The sequence below is a fragment of the Echinops telfairi genome, unplaced genomic scaffold (genome assembly GCF_000313985.2).
Source record: "Echinops telfairi isolate 266 unplaced genomic scaffold, ASM31398v2 ScPeMD7_7461;HRSCAF=8499, whole genome shotgun sequence".
NCBI lineage: Eukaryota > Metazoa > Chordata > Mammalia > Afrosoricida > Tenrecidae > Echinops > Echinops telfairi.
In genome coordinates, this window is record NW_022111361.1 from 867,908 (window position 1) to 895,344 (window position 27,437).

Sequence of the window (27,437 nt, forward strand, 5' to 3'; positions counted from 1 at the left end):
GTCTCACTCTCACTCACTGCCTCACTCTCTCACTCACTCACTGATTCACTCTCACTCAATCACTGTCTCACTCACTCACTGCCTCACTCTCGCTCGCTCACTCACTGTCTCACTCTCAATCACTGTCTTAATCACTCACTGACTCACTCTCGCTCACTCACTGTCTCACTCACTGCCTCACTCTCTCGCTCACTCACTGTCTCACTCTCAATCACTGTCTTACTCACTGTCTCACTCTCAATCACTGTCTTACTCACTCACTGACTCACTCTCGCTCACTCACTGTCTTACTGCCTCACTCTCTCGCTCACTCACTGCCTCACTCTCGCTCACTCACTGCCTCACTCTCGCTCACTCACTGTCTCACTCTCAATCACTCACTGTTTCTCTCACTCACTGCCTATCTCACTCACTGCCTATCTCACTCTATCACTGATTCTCACTCACTCACTCACTCACTCACTCACTCACTCACTCACTGTCTCACTCACACTGTCTCACTGCCTCATTCACTCACTGACTCTCACTCTCTCACTGTCTCACTCTCTCTCACTGCCTCACTCACTCACTGTCTCACTCTCACTCACTCACTCACTGCCTCATTCTCTCACTGTCTCACTCACTCACTCACTCACTCACTCACTCACTCACTCACTCACTCACTCAGTGACTCACTCTCAGAAAACAAAACAAAACAAAACAAACCCCGTGGAGCATTCTACTCGGACACACTTGGGATCAGCTTGTGTTGGCACAGACTTGACAGCAACTCAGAACAAAAGAAGACAGATTTGCAGAGGGGCCAGGTTGCAGGTGTGAGAGGGGGAGGGCTGGAGCACGTGGCCTCGGTAAAGACCATAGAGGGGTTGATTCCAGGAAGGGAGTTCAGCTGTGTTGCCTGTTGGGGAAAGGTCAGATAAAAAGACAGCTTTTATCATCATTGGACTTGGCGCCGCGGAGTTCAGGTAGCAGCCTTGTAATAAGAGCACTGTCCACGGGGAGGCAGTGCAGATGCCTGAATGGAGGAAGAGGAGGATCAAAGGGAGGTGGAAGGTGGAGAAAGCAAGTGTGACGCAATCCTTAAACCGTCTGGTGGTGAGCAGGGGCCGTAGCTAACGGGGGCACTGGGGACCCTGGGGTTTTGTAGGTAGTTTCAGGAGGGGAGCAATGGGGTGAGCAGGACCAGGGGAGCAGGGCAGGTAAGGTCTTTGCCAAGGCAGGAGAGACGGGGGAGCAGGGCATGTGCTGAAGAACGCCTGTGAAGCGGTCATAAAGGGCGCCGGTTAGCATGGGTGGTGATCCAGGTAAGTTGTTGGGTGGTGGGAACATCAGGGTGCTTACCTTTGGGGGCTCCTTTACTCTCTGCTGAGGGTAAAGGAGTCAGGGATTGGAAGTCTGAGGAGAGTGAAAAACAGTTGGGAACCAGGAGGAACCGAGGAGGTTACATTGGTTGGAGCACAGTTTTTCCACTCCTCACTACCGACCTTTTGGGTCAGAAAAGTCCGCTGTGGGAACCATTGAATGCCAAACACCAGCGTTCTTCTTGGGAGTGTGTGCTCTTCTGAGTACCAGAGGCGCTTCAGAAATACCACATGGGCACGCTGAGGAGGTACCTGTCTCTACTAGCTCCCCCTACTGGTGGGCACCTTGTCCACAAGCAGATTCAGAAGCTATGGTAAAACAAAATTGCTTAAAAGGGCTAAGTGACTTAGGAGACAGACTGGAGGTAAGGGGATCGTACACCCGACCATCAGGGGAGAAGCACGTGGTGTACAGTAGCGACTGAATTCTATTTTTATCCAATGCGGTGGATATGTGTTCGACACGAGCGAGGTTTGAGTATGTGTTTCGCATCTCCCCTGCTTCGTACCTGCAGGTGGTTGAGCTGGGATAGCTGGGCTGACGGTCCCCAGGTTGGTCCACCGAGAAGCAAGCCCAGCTTTTGCCACGGCCCGCTGATAATTGTCGTAAAGGGTCTTTCCATACTAGGAGGCAAAGAAAAAGGAGAAAGGAATTCACTTATTCTGAACCCTGGTAGTCCGTCTCATTATGCACATACGGCTTTTTCCTACTCTTCACTGAAGTTTTGTGGGTCGGTATAATCCCTCAATTAAAGAAAACCCACAAATTGATTACGTATTATTGGTTATTAAATAATTGTTCAGATGATCTCAGTTAATACTTCTGCCGATACGCGGAAGAAGAGCACTAGCCATGCAGTTCTGATCTCCGTCTCTACCCGAGTCTGCGTTCGAGAACATCTTGCGTTTCTTCTAGGCACACAAGGGTGACAAAACTCTTCCGCCGTCAACGCTCCTCCATCAAATGGACTTGACGGCAGTGGGGTTGGTTTGCCTTTTCTCCATGAGTTATCGCAGGTGGCTCTTTATCACGCCAACCTGTTTTTGAAACTCAACAGGCAAATAAGCCAGACACTACCTGTGATTGTAGAGGAGGCTGGCTCGGATTTCACACGTGCACACAGGCTGAACACAGGTAGGGAGTCGGTCAGGACGTCTGAGAAAGGTTCAAGTCCAAATGCTGTCTCACCTTGGCAATCCGGATTCCTGTGACCCACTGGCTTAAAGTCCTTGCGTCATCGCAGCAGAGGTACTTGATATACTGGGACTCCTTTTGAATTTGGGGGTGCTAGAAAGAAGTTGCATTAAAAACCATGGATGCATTATTAATTTCTTAGGAGTGCAGGATTAAAAAAATGAAACCTTTTAAATGGAATAGATTTATAGATATGGTGGCAAAAATGATCAGTTACATATTTAGTGTTTAAACAAAAAACAAAACCCAACCAACCAAAAAACCCCAAACTCCTTGCTGTGAAGATGATTGTGACTCATAGCAACCTTACAGGATACAGCAGAACTGCCTTGAACTGTTTCCACATTGCACAAGGGGGCTTGGAAAAGTTTCGCGACTTTACAGTCTTGGTACCCTTGAGGAGCAGTTCTGCTCTGTTCTAGGGTCACTGTGAGTTGGGCACCAACTTAGAGGCAGTGGGCTTGGTGGATTTGTAAAAGATTTTATTGGGGATTCTTACAGCTCTTAATTTTTATTATTATTAATTTAAAATTAATTAAATTAATTAATTAATTTAAAAGTATTAATTTCGTATCTTACACCAACCACTGTCTCCCTCCCCCCGAGGTTTGTTCCCCCCTACACTCCCCACCTTCCCACTACTCTCCTGGTATTGTGACTCCTATTTCTGTTCCTGAGGGGTTTTTCTGACCTGGATTTCCTGTGTCCTGAGCTCTTATCTGTACCAGTGTACATGCTCTGGCCTAGCCCACAGTGAAAGGTGGGACTGGGGTCATTATAGTGGGGGGTGAGGAAGCCTCAAGCAACCAGAGAAATAGTGTGTGTTTCATCGGTGCTATACATCACTCTGTTGACTCATCCCTTACTTGTGACCCTTCTCTGACGGAATGTCACTTTGTCTACAGATGGGTTTTGGCGTTGATTTGGCATCAGCTTTTCCCACTGCAGCCCGTCACTGTTTCCTTGAGGGCTGCTTCCATGGGTGTTAATTGTGGATCCAACTAAAATGAAACCTTGACAAGCTCAGTCTCTTCTCCATCTCCCGTTATGCTTCTTCAGCCAGTTGTGGAATTTTTTGTTCCATGACGAGGAGTAATCCCAACTGAAGGCTGCAGTTTTGGATCTTCATCAGCCAAGTCCTCTTCATATGGAAGGTTGATAAGTCTTCCATCAATTCTGATGCCATGGTCGATTTCATTGTCCAGCTCCTCTGATCATTGGTTCGGTAGACACAATGATTAAGTATGGCGAAAGGATACAGCCCTGACACACACCTTTCCTGATGTTCAACCACGCAAGCGTCCCCTTGTTCTGTTTGAACAATCCCTTTTTCCTCTGCATCCACACTTAAGCACAATGGAGTGTTCTGGGGCTTCGATTCACTTGTATGATCCACAGAGTACCACACAAGCAAGCATCTTCCTGCCACTGCCTGATTTCGGGTGTAAGATCCGTCTTAAGGATGGAATGATATCCTTCAATCCACATCCAAGTTCAAATGTGAATTCCTAGCAGTTCATTGTCAACGGACTGCAGCACCATTTTTTGGAGCGATCTTCAGCCTCATTACACTTATGCGCAGGAAGGAGTTTCTGCCTTCCGTTGGCTCTCCTTTCTTCAGAGCAGGCACAAATATGGATCTTTTCCAGTTGGTCGGTCAGGTAGCTCTCTTCCGGATTTCTTGGTATCGACGAGCGAGTGCTTCCAGTGTCGCTTCTATTAGGGAAACAGCTCCGTTGGCATTCAGACCATTTGTGGGGCCTTGTGTGTTGCCGCTTTCGTGCAGTTCGGACTTCTTCCTTCAGTAGCCTTGGCATTGGATCCTAGCCTGCCTCCTTAAATGGTTGAATGTTAACCAATTCATTTGGATGCAGTGACTGTGCATTCCGTCCATCTTCGTTTGATATTTTCGGCATTGTTCAATATTTTGCCAACAGAATCTTTCAAGATTGCATCTCGGGGCCTGAAAAGGTTCCTCAGTTCTTCCAGCGTGAGAAATGCTGAGTCTGTTTTCCGTGGGGTTTCCTAACTCCAGGTCTTTGCACATTTCCTGAGACTACTTGTCTCCTTGAGCCGCCCTTGGAAATCCTTGTCTGTTCGTTTATATGATTGTTTCCTCCGTTTGCGTTGGCTGCTCCGCAGACCACACTCTCTTCCATTTTGGTCATTTTTTTTCTTTCTTCAAAGCTATGTATTTAATTTTTTTTTTTTAACAAAACAACCTTAACTCCTTCAAAGTACTCTCCATGATAATACATTTGCCAAATCTGTGATTCCGTTCTTCAAGCTCATCTGTTTGGATGCTCACAGCGCCTCCCTTGTTTATTTTAATTCACCTCGTCTTTGGTGTCATCCCACAATGCATCTGGCCTCCAGCCGAGTGTTGAATGCATCACGTCTAGTCTCGAGTTGCTCTCTGACTCAGGGGAGATATACCCAGCGTCCTACGTTGGCGTTCGTGGACATGCTTTAATTGTCTTTGCAGAAAGATTCACGAGTGATAATAGGACCTGAAATACATCCTTTTAGCTTTTGACGTCAGTCGAGGAGGGTCTACTTTAAATCCGTGCCATCAGTTCCCATACTTGGCTGCTACCAGAGCTGGAGGAGGTTCGAGACTCTCAGAGAAGCCTCACAGGAAAGACCTGGTGAGCGGTGTCTGAGAACCCAGCCACTGGAAACCCGAGAAGAAGCAATGTTACCCTCTGGCACACATACGGTCACCACAAGTGGGAGTCATGTGGACAGCATCGAATTTTCAAAATAGATTTTTTCCTCCCCCACCCCATTCCTTCAGCTTTTAGCATTCACATTAGCATTATTAAAGGACTACTGGACACCCACTTGCTTTAATTATCACACTCTCTCCCCTAAGGCAGCTCCTGGGTGCCTGTAGCTTTCCCTTCTCACCAGCAGATGGCAGCAAACACTTTTGCATCGCTTGTTCTGGACGGCTTCAAAGCTTACTCCTTCATCCTGATGCTTAGAGTTTATGTTTGCAAATGTTACACACATACTTTTCTCCTTTGGAGGCCTTTAAAATGGGAAATCTGTCAGTTCTGACAATTTGGTCTAATAGTAAAAGACATCTGTTATATTAATTAACCAAAAGGTAGTATTGATGAAAAACCCAGCAAGTATGCTCCCTGGATGGAATGCAACTTTCTACAAGCGCCCGGCAGCCTTCCCCGGACCACAAGGTCCCCAAGCCAAACCGCAGGCCGGGTCTTTCAGCACCAGTGAGACATGAGAAGCACAGGGGTCTCTTCAGCATTTCCCTGGTCATGAATTTTCCTCCTGCGTAGCAGCTCTATCCTTTTCCTGGGCCACTTGGGGAGTCGATACCGTAATCTTGGGCTGGGCAGGTGAATGAGTTGTTGGGGGCGTCAGATAAGAAGCAGGTCCCCAGGAGCAGCGACTGTCAGTCTTGCTGCACTCAGGGCAGTGAAGCGTGCGCAGTGCCCGCAAGGTAAACAATCAAGTCAGTGTTACTCATCCACGCGCTCAAACGGAAGGACTATGGGGCGGACAGCAGTCAGGCCCTCTTCACTGGACTTGTCGCCCTGGCTCCTCTGGTGATGGGGAGGCAGGGTGTGCACAACTGCGGTTCATTCTTTTGCACATTAGTGGGGGTCAGCTTTACAGATTTCCCTGCAGTACCTGTGTGCTATCAATGCATCCCGGAGAAGGGAGCCTCTGGGGACCCCTCAGGGTTCTTCCAGGCCTCTGATCCTATGGCCCGAGGGTGAGCTACCGATTGGACGCAAGAGTCCTTTCTGACGCCATTGGAAATGCAGGGTGTTGGGGAGGAAGTGCGGAACACCACAAATAGACCGAGGCAGGAGGAGGAGGAGGAGCCCAAGCTGAAGAGGTTCAAACAAGGACGTCTTGATCCAAGAGGCTAGGGAGACCCTACTGGTCTTATCAGCAGAGGTCGGGAGAGAAATCATTAGTAGGTCCATCATTCCACAAAGCCAGAGTGACCTTTGCTTGCCTTGCCCTCTGGTCATGCCTTGGGACTTGGCCAAGGAGTTGACTTCCTGAATCTCTTGCAGGATTTTTTTTTTTTGGGGGGGGGGCGGCAAAAAGAAATCATGCTGGTACAGTGCCGCAGGAAAGACTCTCCTGTGATCAATCTCATTATTCTCAGCCACGAAAAGGGAGCCGCTCTCTTAGGACATTCAGCACAGCATACAAAGGTCAGGGTGCTCACAAGACACCCCAACTCTGAGGGTCCTGACGATCCTCTCCGCTTACAAATGGTGAGACAGAGTGCCAGGGACATGAAGCGAGCTGACACAGGTATGGCCGCCTCGGAGAGCTCGGTTCCGCGCGGAGCCACCTGTGTACGGGGTTAACCCTTGGCTGCTAAGTGCAAAGGTTGGAAGTGGGGGCCAGCTCAGGGGCTCCTGGGAGGAAAAGCTTGGCAATCTACCTCCTACAAATCACCGTGGAGACTGTGGAGCACAGCTCTCCTCCGACGTCACCCTGGGTGGCACTGTGGGCCACCGGAAAGGTGGAAGATGGCACAGGACCGAGGAGGGGAAGGACAGCTGGCAGTGGGTTGAAGGAGAGTCATTTCAGATGGAAACTGACAGAACTTGCTGGTGGAGTGGAGGGGAAGTGCAAGGAGAGGGAATTCCAGGGTGGTCTCTGCTTCTGGTTTGGAAGTACTGATGGGGGATGACACGTTGCATCCTGGGAGGGAGGTCAGGAAGAAGGCATTTGTGAATGGCGAGTAGGCAGAAATGCCTGTCTCACAGGTTACAGGCGAGGTGCTTCTTGGACATGTAGCTACCATACGTGCAGGTCTAGGAGAGGAGAGGCCATTAGCTACAGCCTGGGACTTATTAGCACACGGGCAGCGGTTGCTACTGTTGTTGTGAACATGATCTCTCAGACAGAGGGCAAGCAGCAGGGGTCCTGTGAGAAACAAGTACCCGACACAGTGAACACGCTAGTGTTTGCGGAGGAAGGAGGAACAGCAGCAAGGCCCCAGGGCACCTGAATCGCGAGGGGTTCAGGTGAAGATGATAGAGTGAAGATGTTGTCAGCAACGCAGGTGCTGTCGCGGATATTGGGGAAAGGCCACTCACTGTTGGCTAGAAACCTGCCTGCTAGCGGTGCCCATAGCGGGCACACTCTACAAAGTCAGAAATTTGGGGGCCACTGGTGTCTTCCCACACCTTGGTAAGACTGTTTTTTTTGGATAGAACATTTTAAGTGAATGAATTGTATTGGATACTGTCTGGCGCGCTGAACATTGTGGCGTGCAGGGCCTATGGACCTCAAGGGGTTTGCGGTAGAGGGAAGTTGAAAGCCAAGGTGTGTTACTTGGAGGCGGGCGGGGTGGGGGGGGATACAGAACTGAGGGGAGGGATTAAGAACCCCGAGCCCAAGGGCTGTAGGACCAGGTGGGAGACTTCTCTGGAAAGCAAGTGCAGGTGTTGACGTGCAGTCCCAGATTAGCTGGGGGAGGGCCTGCCTTGGAGGAAGAAACCATCTTCTTCTGTCCCCTTCTGAGGTAGGACAGTCTGCGTCGGCCTAGTTGACAGCCTCACAGGAGGAGAACAGAGCAACTCGGCCCTTTCAGGCCAAGGTCGGGTGTGCCGAGTGAGGTGCTCGTACGTGAGAAGAGGGCTGAGAATGGCCAGGGAGACAGAGAGAAGGTGGACACGAGGGAGACCAGGAGGAAGGCTGCTTAGCTGCTGTGGGTGACAGAGGTCAGGGTGGTGGTGGAACTCGGAACACAACAACGGGATGACTCATCTGTCAAATGTGATCCCCAGGCCCCTCTCCTCCCACAGGCAAGGAGAGAGAAGGCACCGGGTTTCCTAGGGGACCTGTGCTTTCCAGGTTGTGACCTTGCAGATCTCCTCTGAGGTCCCTTGAGGTGGGTGTGAACGGCCAGCCTGCCTGCTGGTGGCCAAGAACTCAACCACTGGCTCCACCCAGGGACCCCTGGACTCATCAACTAAGAACCAGACCCATTGCCCTAGGGTGGCTTCTGACGCCTAGCAAGGCTCAAGGGCAGGGTATGACCGCTGATAGAGCTCCCAAGGCAGGAGCTCCGCACCAAACAGAGGGCCACATTGTTCCCTCATGGAGTGCCCAGTGGGTTCAAACCACTGACTAGTATCCTAGAGCTTTAGCCACCAGGGCTCCTTCTGAACAAGAATAGTGGTTATGAAAAAACAGACAACCGCCCCTCCCCCAAACCAACCAACCTCAAAGAGGATTCTCAGTGATTAAAAAGAGGAGTACTGGTACTTAAAGATTAAAACTCACTGCCGTGAAGTTGATTCCAATTCAGTGAGCCTGTAGGACAGAGTAACTGCTCCTGTGGGTTTCCAAGACTCTTTATGGTAAGAGAAAGCCTCTTTTTTTTTTTTTTCCTCCCTGGAGCAGCTGGTGATTTCAAACTGCTGACCTCGTGGTTAGCCCAATACAAAGCCACTATGCCACCAGGGCTCCTATAAAAAGAGGAGTCTGAATGTCTACAGGAAACCACATCATGTCCTGCAGCCTCACTGAAACCAATACTTTTCAACCAATCTTATGACTATAATAGCAAGGAAAAATAGGTGGGCAGAAATGTCTAGAAAATAATGATGGCGACATATGTACAAATGTGCTTGTTATAATTGATGGATGGATGGTTATAGAAGCTGTACGAGCCCCCAATAAAATGATTTTAAAACAAGAAGTTGAAATAATTAAATAAGACAATGAGGGCGCAGTTATTGTATTCAGCTCAAAGGGACACAAAAACCAGCTTACCAGCCTTAACCCAGAACTTTGCAGGCATAGAAAGATTCTCACACATCACCCTTGTGATTGTAAGAGTGACCCGTCTACTTAAAGACTGAGCGAGGGTTCTAATTCTTAAAATGCAGTCATGATCCACTTCTGTTAGTTTCTTAGTTGTTTCTCCAGTACCTTTTGCTCTTTATTTAGAAAGTTCTTAGATGACCATTTCCTTTGAACAGCTGTGTATGGTGACGGCCAATGGAAGCCACAAAGGTGTGGTCAAGCTGCCTATGCTCCATCAGAGATTGGGGAGTACGCTTCGGTTCAGGTGTGTCAAGAGCACACACCCTATAGTAACGGGTGTGTCAAGAGCAGTCATCTCTGAAACAACATGGCAGGCTCATGATCATCTTCAATCATGTGGTTGGGCTGGTAACCACAAGACTGTCAGTTCAAATCCACCAGCTGCTCCAAAGGAGAGAGATGAGGCTGCCCGCTCCCATAGAGGTTTGCGGTCCAGGAAACCCAATCCAGGGCCAGTGTGAGCTGGAATCAGCTTGCCGTCAGTGAGTCTGCTTTCCCGAGAATGTGTTGGCTACACACTGAAACGTAAGTGTGTCCTTCATTTGTGAAAACGATGCAAACCTATACCAGACACTTGGAGCGATAATCTTTGGAGAAGGGATGCTTGTACCAAGGAGATACAGATGTGTGTGTTTGTGCGCGGCGCGCGCGCACATGTGGCGTACATGCGAGCATACACCCACAGGGTGTCCAACAGCAGACATTTACAGAAACCTGGAGAGATGGGTTTCTTTGTGGGCTGGAGACTGACCTGCAAGGGAACCTTACCCAGGAACCTGGTCTCATCACCACCATGCTGCGCCAACTTTCTTCCAGATGGAAAATGATGAACCCTGGCTCTCAGAGAGGGGAAATTCTGTGCACAGCCCCACACTGTGCCAAACATCATCAGACCATCCTCACTTTCTGATGGGAGATGTGCTTGCTGGGGCTGACGTGCTTGAAGAGGCTGACGAAAGGAAAGGGTTTTATGGTGTCTGACGTGATGGAGTGGCCTGAACAACTGAACTGTATAAATTCCCTTTACAGGAGTCAGATGCTATATTTGGCAGATAAAAAACCATTATCAAGTTTCCACGATATGGTGCTAAGGTAAACCTGCCCCAAATCTGACCGCACACACGGTCTTTGGATAATACATATTTTTTTCAATAATCATTTTATTAGGGGCTCATACAACTCATCACAATCTGTACATATGTCATTTGTGTCCAGCACATTAGTACCTATGTTGACTTCATTCTCACAACACCCGCTTTCCACTTGAGCCCTTGTTGTCAGCTCCTCATTTTGCCCCTCCCCCCTGCTCCCCCTCCCCCTGAACCCTTGATAATTTATAAATTATTATTATTTTATCATCTTACCCCAGCCGATGTCTCCCTCATCCACTTCTCCAGATAATACATATTTTAAAAGGTGCCAAGCACATAATGAATGTTATTGTCCTTCCCAACAAGACTTTTTTCCTAGGGTTTTTTGGTCAAGTTCTTGAAAGAAATGAAATGTTTTTCTTGGACTTATCAAGAAAACTGCAAACCACATTTGTTCAAAATGTAGACCTTTTCTTTTCAGAAGTGGTGAGGGCCCCAGGTGGGCAAATATTTTCAACTCAGACAGCAGGCATTGTGGGAAACAAATGGAATGGCTTCCCACTTACCCTATTTAGGCTGAAAGCAAACCTGGTATTATTTTACGCAGGGGCAGATGACTCAGTAAGCAAGATAAGCACAGGCTTACTGTGCTTGCTGGTTACTGTCAGGGATTACCTATTTGAGAAGAGGCTTGCCCTCACTGGGAAGGTGCTGTGGGGTTGGGAGGGAGTCAGATGCCAGCCATACCTAGGAGCTGCATCTTCGATGTACTTTGGGGGGGGGGGCAGGATATGAAATGTTCTTGACAGATTAGTACAGAAGCACAAGTTTGTCCTTGCCTACCTTTCTTCTTCTTTTTCTTTGTCTTAAGAGGATGCACTCATTCAAACTGCTGATAGTCTACACTGAGGATCTCTCCTGACATACCTTGAGGACAAAGCAGCAGTCAGTGGGAGCTTTATATTTCACTTTACACTGGAGCCCATAGTAAATGTTGACATTTTCAAACTGTATGAAACATGCCAGATCCCGAGATGTCTGAAAGGGAAGAGCACAAATTAACCTGAGTGACTTGGCAGCGAGTGTTTTTCCAAGGTTGTTCTTGCTGGGACAGCAGAGAGTTACACTTAGTTAAAAAATACACACACACACACACACACACACACACACCAGATATAAACACACACACATATATACATTGAATTTTTATGGAATTTATTTTATGCTTCAACCACATACAACCCTCTAAACTCCGAGCCTGCCTTTGAAGAGGTGAGAGAGTGTAATGGAGGGAGGACAGCGTGCCACGGGCCCAGAAGCAGAGTGAAAAATCACCCGGGGTCCAAGCACCTGGCACACGGCCTCCAAGAATTGGAGCTAACTGACCTTGAGGCGCAGTTATTGATGCTGTTTGAGACAAGGTGACCACCTGGTGAGAAATTTCGTTTTGGCTTTGGCCATTTAAAGCCAGTGATGGATTTAGTGATTGAGCATTTACAAAAAAAAGAAGGAAAAGTCCCCCTCAGGACGCACAAGGAAAGGTAAATTTGATTCTCGGTAAATTAGCACACACTTCACGCACTTCTTCCTGACAGCAAAGATTTCTTTCTCTGTTTCCATTTAGTGCCGGCTGGGTTGCTATGGCAACCGGGGGAAAAACCCAAGTCTCCTCCATTGTGAACACTGCAGCCTCCAATCGACATATTTGGTTGCACTTTAATTGCAAATTGGTTTTGTACCTCTTTCTTCTTCTTCTTCTTCACATTCTAGAGCAGTAGTTCTCAACCTTCCTTATGCTATGACCTTTTAATACAGTTCCTCATGTTGGGGTGACCCCCAACCATAACATTATTTTCGTTGCTACTTCATCACTGTAATTTTGTAATTTTGCTACTGTTAGGAATCGTCATGTAAATATCTGATATGCAGGGTGTATTTTCATGGTTACAAATTGAACATCATTAAAGCATCGTGATTCATCACAAATGCAATATGTAATGATATATTGTGAGATATTTGTTTCTAATGACAAATCAATGAAATGTTGTCTTGAAGCATGGTGTAGCATGGGTGACAGTCTTCATGCCAGTACTTGTATGTGGACGTATCTGCATGTGGGCGGACCCACCTGGAGACGATAGAGGAGGGATGACTCGGTTCCTAAGACCATTGGAAATACGTGTTTTCTGCTGGTCTTAGGCAACCCCTGTGAAAGAGTTGTTCAACCCCCAAAGGGGTCTCGACCCACAGGTTGAGAACCACCGTTCTAGAATTCTCTACCTGGTCCATGGATACACAAAAGAGGAAGAATAATCCTACCTTAGTTCAGCATTACGTCCTTTTAGGCACATTTTATTTCATTTCACAATATTTTCTCTTGGAATGTCAAGATATTAATTTTTCCATGACAAACAGTTTCGGTTCCTAGTCAATAGTTCCTATACAAAGTGTTCCGTTACATTCTTTGCAGTGTACCAGTGGTCTCAATGTTGTTGCTCTGTTGTTGCCTTTTAATCACACGTTTTAAAAAAGACACATTTAGTTAAAGGGAACACCTTCCTTCAACACCCCTTCTCCTAATTCTCCATTTTTCTCCAGTAGTTACTGGTTGGTTGGTGTTCCCAACATTTTAGGCAAACATTGATACACATAGTTATGTGTAAGCACACACACATCTCCATCCATCCGTCTCTTGAAATGTACACAGGTTTAGAAGCATGAGTGAGATTTTGCTACAGGTTCTCTTCCGGGCCTCCTGTCTGTGTTGCTGTGCATACAGATCTCGGGGTCTTTCAGAGTCGGGAAAGAGGAATGGACACCCAGGACATTCCTTTAGCCCCTCCTTGGCGTTCCACATAGAGGTGGAGCAACGTAGTCATAGGGCTACAGATGGCAATTTAGAGTTTAGGTTTTTAATCTTTTAGTGTTATTTTAAAGTACTTGCAATACCACTCTTCATCTCTGCAATGATTTGAGCAAACTACATGAAGCGTAGAAACGAAATGTTTTGGTGAGACAGACGGCCAAATAGGGAACGGGAGCTTCAAGGAGTATTTGCTTGTTTACTTTGTCTTTAGATCTCACTAACTTGTCTTTCAATTTGGCTGTACCAGTTTAGAGCCCCATCCTTTTTACCGTGACAGTGCCCCGTTTTCCTTACCTAATGCCACCAAATGTAGACCACATCAACAATGCCAATTTTAGCAATTTCATGGGAGGGACGATCTCACTCATCTCACTGCCTTTGAGTCAATGCCAACCCATAGCGACCCCAGGGGGCAGGGTAGAACTGCGCTTGTGTGTTTCTGAGACTCACTATTTATGGGAGCAGAAAGCTCCCTTGGAGCGGCTGGTGGTTACGAACTGCCAACCTTGTGGCTCGAAGCCCAATGTGTAACCTCTATGCCACCAGGACTCCCATTGGTTAGTTTATATTTCTCTGAAGACTGATCAAATAGCTGTTGTTAAGTTCCAGTGAGTCATTTCCAACTTGTCGCCGACTCAACCAACAAGAGGAAGGACGCAGTGCCTAGACCTGCACCGGCCTTACAACCGTTGGTCTGCTTAATCCTGCTGTTGCAGCTGTGCTGTCCATCCACCTCACTGAGTCTTCCTCTTCTCCCCTCACTTTCTAAAGCACGATGTCCTTCTCCAGGGACCAGTCTCTTCTGACAACACGTCCAAAGCATGCAAAATGAAGTCTCTTCAACCTTACTTCTAAGGAGCATTTTGATTGTGCCTCTTCCAAGACAGGTGTGCTTGTTCCAGCAATCCACGATACTTCCCATAGTCTTCTCCAACACCCACATTCAAATGCATCAGTTCTTCGGCGGCTTTCCTCCTTCCTTGTGCAGGCTTTACGTGCAGAGGAGGCCATTCAAATACGAAGGCTTGCTTGGATCAGGCACACCTTCGTACTTAAAGTTCCATCTTTGCTCTTTGACACTCCAAAGAGGTCTTTGTAAAAGAATCATTTTATTGGGGGCTCATACAACTCTTATCACAATCCATCCATCCATCCATCCATCCATCCATTCATCCATCCATTGTGTCAAGCACATTTGTATATTTGTTGTTATCATCATTCTCAAAACGGTTTCTTTCTACTTGAGTCCTTGGTATCAGCTCCTCATTTTTTCCCCTCCTGCCCTCCGGAACACTTGATAATTTATAAGTTCTTATTTTTTTCATGTCTTACACTGTCCAATATCTCCCATCACCCACTTTTCTGTTGTCCGTTCCCCAGGGAAGGGGTTATATGTAGATCACTGTGCCCGGTTACCCCTTTCTCACCCACCTCCCCTTTCCCCTCCAGAAGACAGGGTACATTTACATCAACATTTGAAAAACAAACAAACAAATAAAACTAAATCAACACTTAAGGATCCCTTGGTTTCATTTTCATGAAATGTCTTTTTGCTAAAATATATATAAAATTCCTTCCCACCTTAGTCTTGCCTTTGGGTACATAATAAATCCCAGAAGCCCGTAAAAGAAAATAACGCCTTTTCCAAGATTTCTTTCCGTCTTCTTTGAGGTACAGAGCTCCTTCGATTTCCGGCACAATCACAGATGTGCCACAGAAACTTTCCTGCAATGGAGATAGTGATGGCATGAAAGACACAGACGACACAAATGCACACTTCTGTTCACACTTACATAGGCCGTGCAAGACGTGTCTCCCCTTACAGGTCACTTCTTGTCTATAATTCCGAGTGAAGAATTATGTTTAAGCGATGTGCCGTTTTGCAATAAAGAAGGGAGCGTAACAGAGTGGCGAAGAGCCCCAGCTCCCGGACCGATGTGACGGCCAGTGGAAGGCCTCTCTTAGCTCTGTGACTGTGAGCTAGCCTTTGCAAGAGGGAAGAATAGTAGCCCAACCTTGTTAGAAAGGAATCATCATGTTATGTTGTAAAATCAAGGTGCTGCTGTGACTAAGGCTTTGGATTGGGCTGTTAAATCAATGGTTCAAACCCACTAGTTGCCCTGAGGGAGAAAGACGAGGTTGTCTATTCCGGTCAAGATTCAGTCTCAGAAACCCTAATTCAGGTTGTTAAAGAGTACGAATTGGCTTGATGGCGGTGGGGTTGCTATTGCCATTATGGAGGCCCTGAGTGGTGCGCTCATTCAGCTATGCACCGGAGGGTTATAGCATGGTTAACCCAGTTCTACTCTGACACACTGGGCTTTGCCATGAGTTGGAATCAACTCAACAACAGCTGTTTGCTTTGTTTTTCACTGTTAGCCGCAGTTGGCAAACTGCGAAAGAGTTACTTTTCTGGAAAATCCAACGTCAACTAATACAAGAAACCCAAACCCAAATGCGATCTGTTCAGATTCACAGTGACCCTACATAGGGTTTCTGAGAACATAAATCCTGATGGGTGCAGGGGCCCGAGCTTCCTCCTGCGGACGAGCTGGCGGGTTGGCCCTGTCAATCTTCTGCTTAGCAGTCGAATGCCTAACCCACAGTCACCAGGGGGAAATCAGACCCCTTTGGGCTCTATTAGGCCCATCTGTGACCTCTCACCTGGCACTCCTTTCCTCTGCAGGACGGGCTTTTAGCTTAGTGACAATGTAAAAAACTCATGTGGTGTTTCAGAATGCATCAACTATCAAAGGAATGGCTGGAACATGCCCCCAAGGTAACAGAGAAGGTATCTGCCCAGTAATCCATACACTGTGTTTTCACGACCTCCCTGGAGTCTTCTCATAGCCCAGCATTGCTGGGTGTCCTGGGGCAGACTTTGACTCAAGGCAACCCTACGTGAGAGAGGAGAACAGTTCCCTAGCGGATTCGAGGCTGTTGTCTTCATGGTAAAATCATCAGGTCTTTCTCCCACGGAGCCACTGTGTGGATTTGACCCGCCAGCCTTTAGCTTTGCAGCCAAATACCAGAGTTCTGGAACAATTTAATCTGATTGGTGATTTTCTTATCACTGTGTGTGTCTGAGGAAGCTGAAGCTCAGGGGGGACTTATCCAGCATCCCAGGAACCACACTGAACCCAACTCTCGGTCTTCCTGCCACAGCTGGCTGCTGGGAGAGCAACTTACAATTCACTTTGAAAACCCTTCATCTGCCCTCAGTGGAGCATGTAGGGAATGAAATCTGTCAAGTGGTGGGAGGGGAATTGTATGAAGATTCTTGAGTCGTTTAGTCACGAAACTCAAAATAGATGGTTTAAAAGCCCTCACTTTCACAACTGACTCAAAGAAACAGCTCCATTATCGAAATCACGGCATTTCATGAGAACCTGATTTTAAAATAGTAAAGTTTCATGGTGTGCCTCGGTATTTGTTTTCTCAGAAGCAAATTCTTAAAAAAATTTTTTTATTTTAATAGATCATTTCATTGGGGGCTCTTACAGATCCTGTAACAATCCATACTTCAGTTGTATCAAGCACACCTGTAAATGTGTTGCCATCATCGTGCCCGAAGGGAGAGTGGAATACACTGGGGAGCACCAGCGAGGAGAAGGAATGTCCCTCAGCTCCCACCTCCAAGAGGGGAATCACATGATGCAATCCACGTAGGAGGCCAAAGTCTCATGGAAGGGATCTTCTGTTTTATCAAGAGAAGCTTGGAATCTGGACTTTTGTAAAAGCAAGCAACTAGTTTTCTTTTTCCAAGACCAGTAGTTTTAGTTTACAGAAACATTGTACAGAGGGTGGTATCTTTACCCCCCACCACACACACAACTCACAGTTTCCCATATTAGTACTTCTCTCGCACACCTGTGTTTTCTGTTCCTGGAGAGTTAAAGTTTCCTTCAGAAACCCCCAGGAGCAGTTCTACCCTGGCCTTGTGACCCTTCTGTGAGAATATGTACAATCGTCTACAGATGGGCTTTGGGTCTCCATTAAGACCCCCCTTGTTCACATCAAAATGGTTGTTTGTTTGGGGTCTTCTGATGCCTGATACTTGATCCCATCGACACCTCATGATCACATGAGCTGGTGTTATTCTTCCATGTGGGCTTGTTGCTTTCTTGTTGGATGTCACTCGTTTAACTTCAAGCCGTTAAGATCCCAGACGCTATATCTTTTTTTTAATTAATTAATTAATTAATTTATTTTTTTGGCTATATCTTTTTTTTTTTTTTTTTAACATTTTATTAGGGGCTCATACAACTGTTATCCCAATCCATACACACATCAATTGTGTAAAGCGCATTTGTATATCGTTTCTCAAAACATTTTCTCTCCATTTAAACCCCCGACATTAGGTCCTCATTTTTCCCCTCCCTCCCCGCTCCCCCCGGCTATATCTTTTAATAGCTGGTGCCATCAGCTTTCTTTACCAAATTAGCTTGTGCACCTTTTTTGTCTTCAGCGATCGTGTCAGAAAGGTGAGCATCACAGAATGCCAGGTTATTAGAACAAAGTGCTCTTGCGTTGAGGAAGGACTTGAGTAGAGGCCCAATGTCCGTCTGCTACCTTAATACTTAACCTATAAATACATGTACATAGACCTATATCCCTATGGCTATATATTGATATACTTCTGTATGTACATGCCTATGTTTCTACCTCTATAAATGTCTTTAGAAGCAACTACTTTTTTTAAAAAAAAGATAGACTTGATGTCCTTTTCTTACAACAGGAAGCTTACCTCAAGTAAGGATTCCTTGTTCTTGGCATTCATTTTCTCATTTGTTTCCTTGCTGTCTTTCTTCCCTCTGTTATCCAAGTAAAAGTTCTAAAATGCAACGTTAAAAGATCAGATCAGGAAGGGTTCCTTAGCATGCAGGGTGAGGCAAGGAACTCACAGCCTTGCTGGGGAGAGAAGGCTTGCCTGTAGAAAAGAAACAGGAAGTCACAGTGTATGAATGGCTGGCTTACTGAATGCTTACTCTGGTGACACAGAGTCAGGAGTAAATGATTCCCTCCCTCTGACCGTTCACAAGCAAGGAGAAAATATTAGCAGACCGCAGCAAAAGATCTAAATTCAGTCACCCGCCAAATCTGGGCTTCTCCAAGGGTGATAGTCAGACTGTCTTGATGCTTAAGAAAATGCACATTTCTGGGTCCAACCAACTGAACTGGAATCTGTGGAGCCGGGGCCTGGAAATGAGCATTTTAGGAAGCCTGCAGGATGGTATCACTGTGCACTGACTCTTGAAAATGGAACTCACTAAGTCGAAAGAAAGCAAAGCAAACCACCAGTGCTGTGCGATTACAACCCTTATCTGCAGAAAAGACATGGTATGTCCTCCACAAGCGAGAAACTGAATGCTTTACGATTCAGAAATTGTACTGCTAGAGATCTAGTAACAGAGATGTGGACAGATTACACACACCTATGTTCATTGCAGCACTATTCAGAATAGCAAAAACGATAGAAACAACCTAGGTGCATATAAATAGGTCCATGCATTCCATGGAATACTATGTAGCAATAAAGAATAAAGGGTACTTGAGACATCGAGTCATGTAAATGAATCTGGATGACATAATGCAGAATGAAATAAATCAACCAAAAAAGGACAAATATTGTATGATTGCACTTTATAGGAGCCCTGGCGGTGCAGTGGTTAAGAGTTGGGCTGCGATCCGCATGGTCGGCAGTTGGAAACCACCTGCAGCTCCTCAGGAGAAAGACTGGGCTTTCTACTCCCGTTAACAGTTAACAGTCTTGGAACCCACAGGGGGGTCGCTATGAGTCAGCATCGGCTAGAGTGCAGTGAGGCGATGCACTTTTATAAGAAGACACAAATAGCTAGAAGGGATCAACGCTTGATGGTTACTGGCAGACGGAAGGAGGGGTGAGGGTGAGGGAAGCTCTGGTGAGAGAGTAGACATTTATTGTTTTTGGTGATGAGAAAGATAGCAATGGGCAAGCTAAATAATGTCACTAGAACATTGCAAAGGTAAGGGCACTTTGGTTAAGGGTATGACAAATAGAATTTTGCAACAATACTAACAGCCACCAGAAAAGCTGTGTATGGGCATGAATATGTAGGCATGTGGGTACATACCTTGCATATCTCTATCTCATCTATCTTTGTCATCCAGTCACTTCTGACTCACTGGAAGCCTGGATACATCTACATTCATACCTATATAAAGTGCATAAAGGACACGGGTACTGAGAATTCCTAGACATAACCATACACTTTGCAAGATTGCTTCTCTGGGTTTTACAAGACCCCATGGAACAACTCATAGCCACAAGGCACAACTCAGGTTACTGGCATAACATAATTCATAAAGGGTGTGGTCGTTCCATAATTTGAGACTTAAGAGTGAAGGGGTGGAGTTTAACCTGTCAATCAGGTCGCAGCTTGATGACCTCATTTGGAGGTACTAAGGGGATAAATAGCTAGCTCCCTGGAGGCGGGGCAACACTCCCTCCCTGCGAGACATTACTGAGGACAAGCCTGATGGAGCTAGTATCAGCCAGAGCCCGGAGCTGGAGGAGCCACATGGAAACCCACGCCAGTGCTGAGATGCTTCTACTGCCATTTGATCCACAAAACTTTCCACCCACTGACCTGTGATCTTCCTGTATTCAGTGTCATTGCATGTGTTACGTGTGTCTGAAGAGGAATTTATGGATTGGTATCAGACATATGGGCTAATATCGGACTTATGGACTTGATCTGGACTGGGCTGGGATGTTTTCTCAATATACAGTTGCTCTTGTATATAGAGCTCTTTCTTATACACATAAGAGTGTGTTCATGAATTTGTTTTCTCTAGTCGACCCGGACTAACTCAAATGTATATTGTACATCCCAATGTAGTGTCTGGGTTTATAAACATGTGAGTGGCCATCTGAGACACAATAATTGGTGTCTATTTCAGATCAAAGTAGAAAGAAGAAAACCAAAGGCACAAAGAATAAGGTGACCAGATTTTAACATTGGTAAGGTGGGACACTATTGATAAAACTCATATCCTGGTGAAATAGCCACATGGCAGCCCAAAACCGTGTACCCTAGCTTGTCATGCATTCTTTCCAAAATTCGGGACTTTTTTAAAACGCCGTAAGACACGGGACAAATTGTTAAAAATCGGGACTGTCCTGCCAAAAGCAGGACATCTGGTCACCTTAACAAAGAAGAAAGTGTCCACAGGACTCACAGTTGGCTTGTGAATCACAGCCTCATTTATCTTGAGGCCGGAAGAACTCCATGGTGTGTGAATATCACTCCCAACCTCTCTGATCAGGGACGTAATAGATAGACCCTGACCAAATGAGAGAAAGGTGTGGAACGGAACTCGCATTCCTGGAAATGCCCAGACTTACTGGGCCATTTGAGATGAGAAGACCTCCTGAGACATTCTCCTGGACATACTATTTCAACCTTACACTATAATTATTCCTTGAGGTCAAATTTCACATCATAACAGATTGGCTCATAGAGGAAAGTGAGTAATGAATCAGCTGCTGGGGAAAAAAAATCATCTATATGAAACCAAATGGCCAGGAAATTGCTCTAAAACAAAACATGAGAAAGTAGAAGGGCAGGGAAACTAGAGTTCTTGAAATGGTTTACTGAGAACCACAGGCGTGCGATTGAGGGCACATTGTGAAAGATGTAACCGATATTACTGAATGCTTTGTGCAGAAATTCTTAAATGGAACCCTGATTTGCTGTATCAAACTTCACCGTGAACATAATGAAACAAAGTTGTAAAAAAGAAAGATAAAAGGTTAGGAAGATAATGTTACAGAATTAGATTACCTCTTCAAAACAGAATGCATGAAAATGGTGATTTGTTAAACAGGGAAAACAAGTGAAGAAAAATTCCTTCCACTGTTCTTATTGAAAATAAATGTTCTTTGAATACATTTTCAAGTCCATTTTAACTTGTTTTTTCCCGGAAAAATTAAGTAACTCCCAGCTTCCTGCATCCATTCTTGAACAGAAAGAAATCCCATCTCTAGTCAGAAAATGTCTTCAAGCATCTCCTGTGGTGTAAGGAACTTCCGCCTCTGGTTGCTGTTACTTGAATCAGAATTGGCTTGCTCGTTCTGTATAAAGGTTTGGAAACCAAGTGAGTTCTTTATTTTGTAATGCAAAAGCAATAACTTAAAGCGCACCCACTTTGTGATATTGTCAGTCAGAATTACACAGGTTTTACCAAATTGTAACTTGTTTTTTCCCCTGAAAGGTCATTGGAGTGTTAATTAGTGTCATTATTTTCAGTCTAGGAAGCCCTTTTTGTTCGGCATCTTCCAATCAGTTCTGACTCACAGCACCTGCATGTACAACAAACAAAATACCGCTGGGTCCGGCAACATCCTCACACTTGTTTGTATGTTTGAGCCCATTGTTGCAGCCACGGGGTTGATCCACTTTGTCAAGGCATTTTCTTTTCCTCACTGCCTCTCCACTCTGCTGAGCGTGATGTCCTCCTCCAGGGACTGGTCTCTCCTCACAATAGGTCCAAAGCAGGTGAGACAAAGCCTCGCCATCCTTGCCTGGAAGGAGCATACTGGTTGGACTTCTTCCAAGACAGATCTAGTGGTTCTGTTGGCAGCTCACGGCACTTTCAGTATTCTTGGGCAGCACCATAGTTTGAATGCATCCCATTTTCTTTGGTCTGCCTTCTGTGGTCACCTTCACATGCATATGAAGCGACCGAAAACGCCAGGGCTTGAGTCGGGTGCACCTTAGTCCTCAAAGCGACACCCTTGATTCTCCGCACTTTCAAGAGTTCCTGTGCAGCAGCTTCACACGATACAATGCACCATTCTCTTTCTTGACTAGGCTTCCATGAGCATCGATTGTGAATTCAAGCAAGACAAGATCCTTGACAACTTCCTCTTCTTTTTTTTCTTCTTCTTTCCGTTTTTCATGATGTTAACTATTGGTCCAGTTGTGAGGATTTTTGTTTTCTTTCCCTTGAGTTGTCATCCATAGTGAAAGGCTGCGGTCCTTGATCTTCATGAGCGAGCGCTTCAAGTCCTCCTCCCTTTCAGCAAGCCAGGCTGCGTCAGCACGTATCCCACAGGTTGTTTGTTATAAGCCTTCCTCCAATCCCGATGCTGCCTTCTTCTTCATATAATCCAACTTCTCGGATTATTTACTCTGCACACAGATTCAATAATTATGGCGAGGGGCCTGCAACCCTAACACATACTTTCCTGATTTTAGACCACGCAGTATTCCTTTGCTGTTTGCGCAGCTGCCTCTTGTTCCACATACGAGTTCCAAATGAGCACCCTGACGACTTCTGGAACCCCCTTCTTCTCAAGGCCATTCGTAGTTGGTATGATTCACACAGTCAAATTCCCTGGCACAGTCAACGAAACACAAACATCTACCTTCAGACAAGACCCACCTGTCATCAGCAATGTTATCCCTTGTTCCACAGCCTCTCCTGGACTTCTGGCAGCTCCCTGTACTGCTGCTACTGTTGCTGGATGATCTTCAGCAAAATTTTACCCGCATTGATATCAGTGATATTGTTCTGTAATTTCAGCATTCTATTAGGTCACCTTTCTTTGGAAGGAGTATGCATATGGGTCTCTTCCAATTTGCTGGCCAAGTAGCTGTCTTCCAAAATCCCTGGCATAGATGAGTGAGTACTTCCAGTGCTTCAGCAGTCTGTTGAAAGACTTTAATTGGTATCCCATCAATTCCTGGAGCCTTGCCATGGCTAATGTTATCAGTGAAGCTTGAGCTCCATCCTTCAGTACTATTGGGTCTTGGTCATATGCCACCTCTTGGAATGGTTGAAGGTTGGCTAGTTCTTTTTGATACAGCGACTCTGTGCCTACTTTCCATCTCCCTGCCCGAGTGGTGCAATTGTTAAGTGCTCAGAGGATAACTGAAAGGTTGGCAGTTTGAGCTCACCTCTGCAAGAGGAGGCAGAGCTGACCCCGTTCTCATGAACATTACAGCTTAGATGGTCCCATGGGGACAGTTCTGCTGCCACATGGAGCCGCTGTGCGTTGAAAAGGGCATCTAACAGCTATTATGTAGGATTTATAATATGTTAGTTTTTCTTGTTTTGCTCTCTTTCATAATGCACTTTCCCTCTTTCTTGCCATCATTTAATGTCGGAAACTTGAGTTTTTCATCATGTCCCCTCACCATGAACATATTCTAAATAACCAAGATGAGAGGTTACTTAACGATGGCCTCCACCATGAGACGGCTGCTTCATATAAGCAAATGCAGATAGTACGACGAGCCAGCAAACCTCGATGCAGCGTCCTGGGAATTTGAACCTGCATGAAAGCTGAAACAATGAAGATGAAACATAAACCTATGTCTATGGCAGAAGCCCCCTCATTCTAACATCGTCATCAGGGAAAGAAGCGCTCTGTCACCCCCCAGTGCCGGGGCAGGTAAAGGACGAGCCTCCCTAAGCTGTGACCTCTGAGACTCCTCCTAGCTCTTTGGCTTCTGAGTGACTTTCTCTCTTCTAGTGTTTTCTTCATTCTCCCCGCACTCCATATAAAACATCAAAGCCACAGTCATGTTGGGTCTCCTGGGAAGGTGGTTCTTGGAAAAGACTCAATGCTCTGGGAGCCTGGACTTTCGCCTGTGTGCGTGTGCAGTCACTGCAGCAACTGCATTGCTCAAGGTAATTCGTTACCTGTGGCACACAGAGACTGGGGGTCGATCTGGATATGAATAGCGAGGGAACTTTCGAATGGGAAACAAGATCTTTGATCACAGGTTGTTCTCTTTTGCCATAAATTGCGAGAAGGCAAGATCTGGGGACAGCTGGGTAGAAAAGAAAGAGAACAAAAGCAATAAAAAGAATCCCCTTCTTGGAATCAAGACTCAACCAAGTAGTTCTCAGTATATAGATAAATATCTATCCTCTGCATCTCAGTGAGTATCCCCACCAGGCAAAATATCTCTGTTCTTAAGAATCTTGCTAGCATATTGAGAAGGTGAATATCGATGAGAGGTAAGCAGACAGATAACTGTATATCTACAGATATGGGAGATGCATCAAATAACACAAAAATTCACAATGAGACCAGTTCTATAGGTCTTCGAAGAGAGAAGAGATGGTCAAGGGAGATTTCACAGAAGTCGAATACTGGTGAAACTAACCTTGAAAGACATCCAACATTAAGATAGAGATAAACTTTAAGCGTGACATTCCTGGTAGGAAGATAAGCATTTTTGTACAAAAGCACCCCGAACACCCAACCCCACTGTCATCAGATCAACTGTAACACACAAAGGCCCCGTGTGTTACAGGGTAGGATGGTGCTCTACAGCAGTGGTTCTCAACCTTCCTGATGCCGCGACCCTTTAACACAGTTCCTCCTGTTGTGGTGACCCCCAAACATAACATTATTTTCATTGCTACTTCATCACTGTGATTTTGCTACTGTTATGAATCATCATGTAAATATCTGATATGCAGGATGTATTTTCATGGTTACAAATTGAGCATCATTAAAGCATAGTGATGAATCACAAAAGCAATATATAATTATGTATTGTGAGATATTTCTAATGACAAATAAATGAAGTATTGGCTGAAGCATGGTGTAGCATGGGTAAGTCTTCACGCTGGGTACTCATATGTGGTGTATCTGCATGTGGGCGGACTGCCTGGAGACAGACAGAGGAGCGGTGTCTCGGTTCCTAAGACCATCGGAAATATGTGTTTTCCAATGGTCTTAGGCAACCCCTGTGAAAGGGTTGTTTGACCCCCAAAGGGGTTTCAACCCACAGGTTGAGAACCACTGCTCTATAGGATTTCCAATGCCTGAAACCTTTACAAAAGTGGGTTCCCAGGCCTTCCATGGTGCTGCTGTGTAGATCGAATAGCCACTTTTCAGGTTAGGAGTCCAGTGTAACTATTTGTGTTATCCAGAGATGCCTACAAAGGCACATGGGTGTCAGAGGTCCATGGGAACCCTTTAGCACCTGAGGGAACTAATGAAGTTGTGCTTCTCTTTCTGTTCCTCATTCATGCAACCACAATAACACCAAACTCCATTTAAGAAATGGAACAATCTAGAGGATGGAAATTGCCTAGAGTCTTAATCAAATGATAATTTGTTGTTATTTATTATCCCCCCTAATTGATGTGGTTAGTGAGGGTGGGTGCCATTGAATTTCCTTCCTATCAGTCAAGAAAGATATGCTGCAATGCATATCCGGGTAAATGTATACTTAACAGGGCAGAACAGGCTATCAAGACCTACCACAGTGGGCTTTCTCTGAGATGGTACAAATAGTGCAAGGATAGCTGATTATCTTGTCAACTGACAGAGCTTTAAACATCATCAATGACTACCCTGACGTTTGGCATATAACTTGTTTGTGGTAGTTACATAATCTGTTGTCAGTTTGAGACTTAAGAGTGAAGGGGTGGAGTTTAGCCTGTCAATCAGGTTGCAGCTTGATGACCTCATTTGGAGGTGCTAAGGAGATAAATAGCTCGCTGGAGGCGGGACACACACACACACACACATACACTCCCTGTGAGACATGCTTGCTGACAAGACATATGGAGCCATGTGCAAGAGTCTGGGAGCTGAAGGAGTCAAGTGGAGACTCCTGCCAGCACTGAGATGCTTCCACTGCCACTGAATCCACAAGACTTAACACCCACTGGCCTGTGATCTTCCTGCATTTGGCGTCATTGCATGTGTTTCGTGAGTCTGAAGAGGAATTTATAGATTGGTATTGGACGTATGGGCTAATATCGGACTTACAGATTTGATCTGGACTGGGCTGGGCTGTTTTCTCAATATTCAATTGCTCTTGTCTATAAGCTCTTTCTTAGACACATAAGTGTCTACAGGTGCTGCTGTGTCGACTGACTCACAGCAACCCTGGATACAACAGAATGAATCAATACCCTATCCTGTGCCATCCTTGTAATTGTCATGCCTATCCATTGTTGCATGTATCTTGGAAATTGTTACAAGAATTGAGTGGCATTGCACTCACAAAAAAAAGCGTCTTCTATTTTCATCTGCTTATTTATATGCATAAGATTATTCAGTGTTTGTATCTATTAAAAGTACTGAGCAACTATAAAAATGAAAAATAGAAATGCAATCAATACTGAACATTCACCCCTCGGTTCAAGGACTAATCGGGAGGAAAAAGGATGCCATCTATTTGTCACTTTAAGAGTTGGTTTCCCAATACACTTTTATTGCTTTGTTTAATTAATACGAAAGGCATGTTCTTATGTTATTTGAACCAATTGGGTGTTTTAAGGGCTGTATGGTGCTGGGAGATAAAAATTTACACGCCAATTTATGAACAGGATTTGTGGGAAAGTGGTAGGATAGAGGGATCAATAAAAGACTTTCAAGCATAAACTATGTAAGAAGATAAATTTCCTGGGGAAAGTGGAATGGACATAGTTCAAGAGAAAAATATAAAATATTTCAAATGTTACAAAAGTCATTCATTTTGAACATCTTTATTCATAAGTGCCATTGTGGGAATGGAGCCACCTTAGAAATTTCTCAGAATCAACTGATTCCATTTGTAGTATTATCCTGATAAACTAAAAAAGAAAAAAAAGTAAAGAAACTCACTGCCATCAAGTCAATTCCAACTCACAGCGACCCCACCTGTCAGGGTAGAACTGCCCCTTTGGGTTTTTGAGAGTTTAAATATTTATAGGAACAGACAGCTTCATTTTTCTTCCATGGAGCAGCTAGTGGTTTCAAACCACTGACCTTGAGGTTAGCAGTCCAATATGCAACCTACAAGGTCACCAGAGCATCGTTGTTCTGATAGCTGTATTCAGTGTATCTTTCTAAAGATGCCTAAACTCGAATTCACCTTTAACATCCAGTCATTAAGCCTAATTTCCTTCTGGGCTTTCTCAGAGTTCTGGAAACTGCACACCAATGTCCTCAGTGATAGTCTTATTAGCAAACAGTGACTTCTGATCTATCTTTGATCTCCATTTTCTAAATAATACACCCTTCTTAATGATCTCAGTTGTGAAGATTAAAGACAATATATGCAAAGATTCTTAAGTATTAAGTGAATCCA

At 45.4% G+C, this 27,437-nt stretch overlaps 1 protein-coding gene across 1 annotated transcript in view; it reads right to left on the bottom strand.

Moving 5' to 3' along the window:
• The window catches only part of LOC101658309 (amyloid beta precursor protein binding family B member 1 interacting protein), a 74,991-nt gene that overhangs the window by 8,744 nt on the left and 38,810 nt on the right, over positions 1–27,437 (bottom strand). Inside the window, exons 7-11 of the mRNA XM_004716114.1 lie at positions 18,095–18,181; positions 14,929–15,072; positions 11,409–11,519; positions 2,551–2,649; positions 1,871–1,985 (exon numbers count right to left, since the gene is read on the bottom strand). Coding sequence (XP_004716171.1) covers positions 1,871–1,985; positions 2,551–2,649; positions 11,409–11,519; positions 14,929–15,072; positions 18,095–18,181 — 556 coding nt within the window. The remainder of the gene's footprint in view (positions 1–1,870; positions 1,986–2,550; positions 2,650–11,408; positions 11,520–14,928; positions 15,073–18,094; positions 18,182–27,437) is intronic.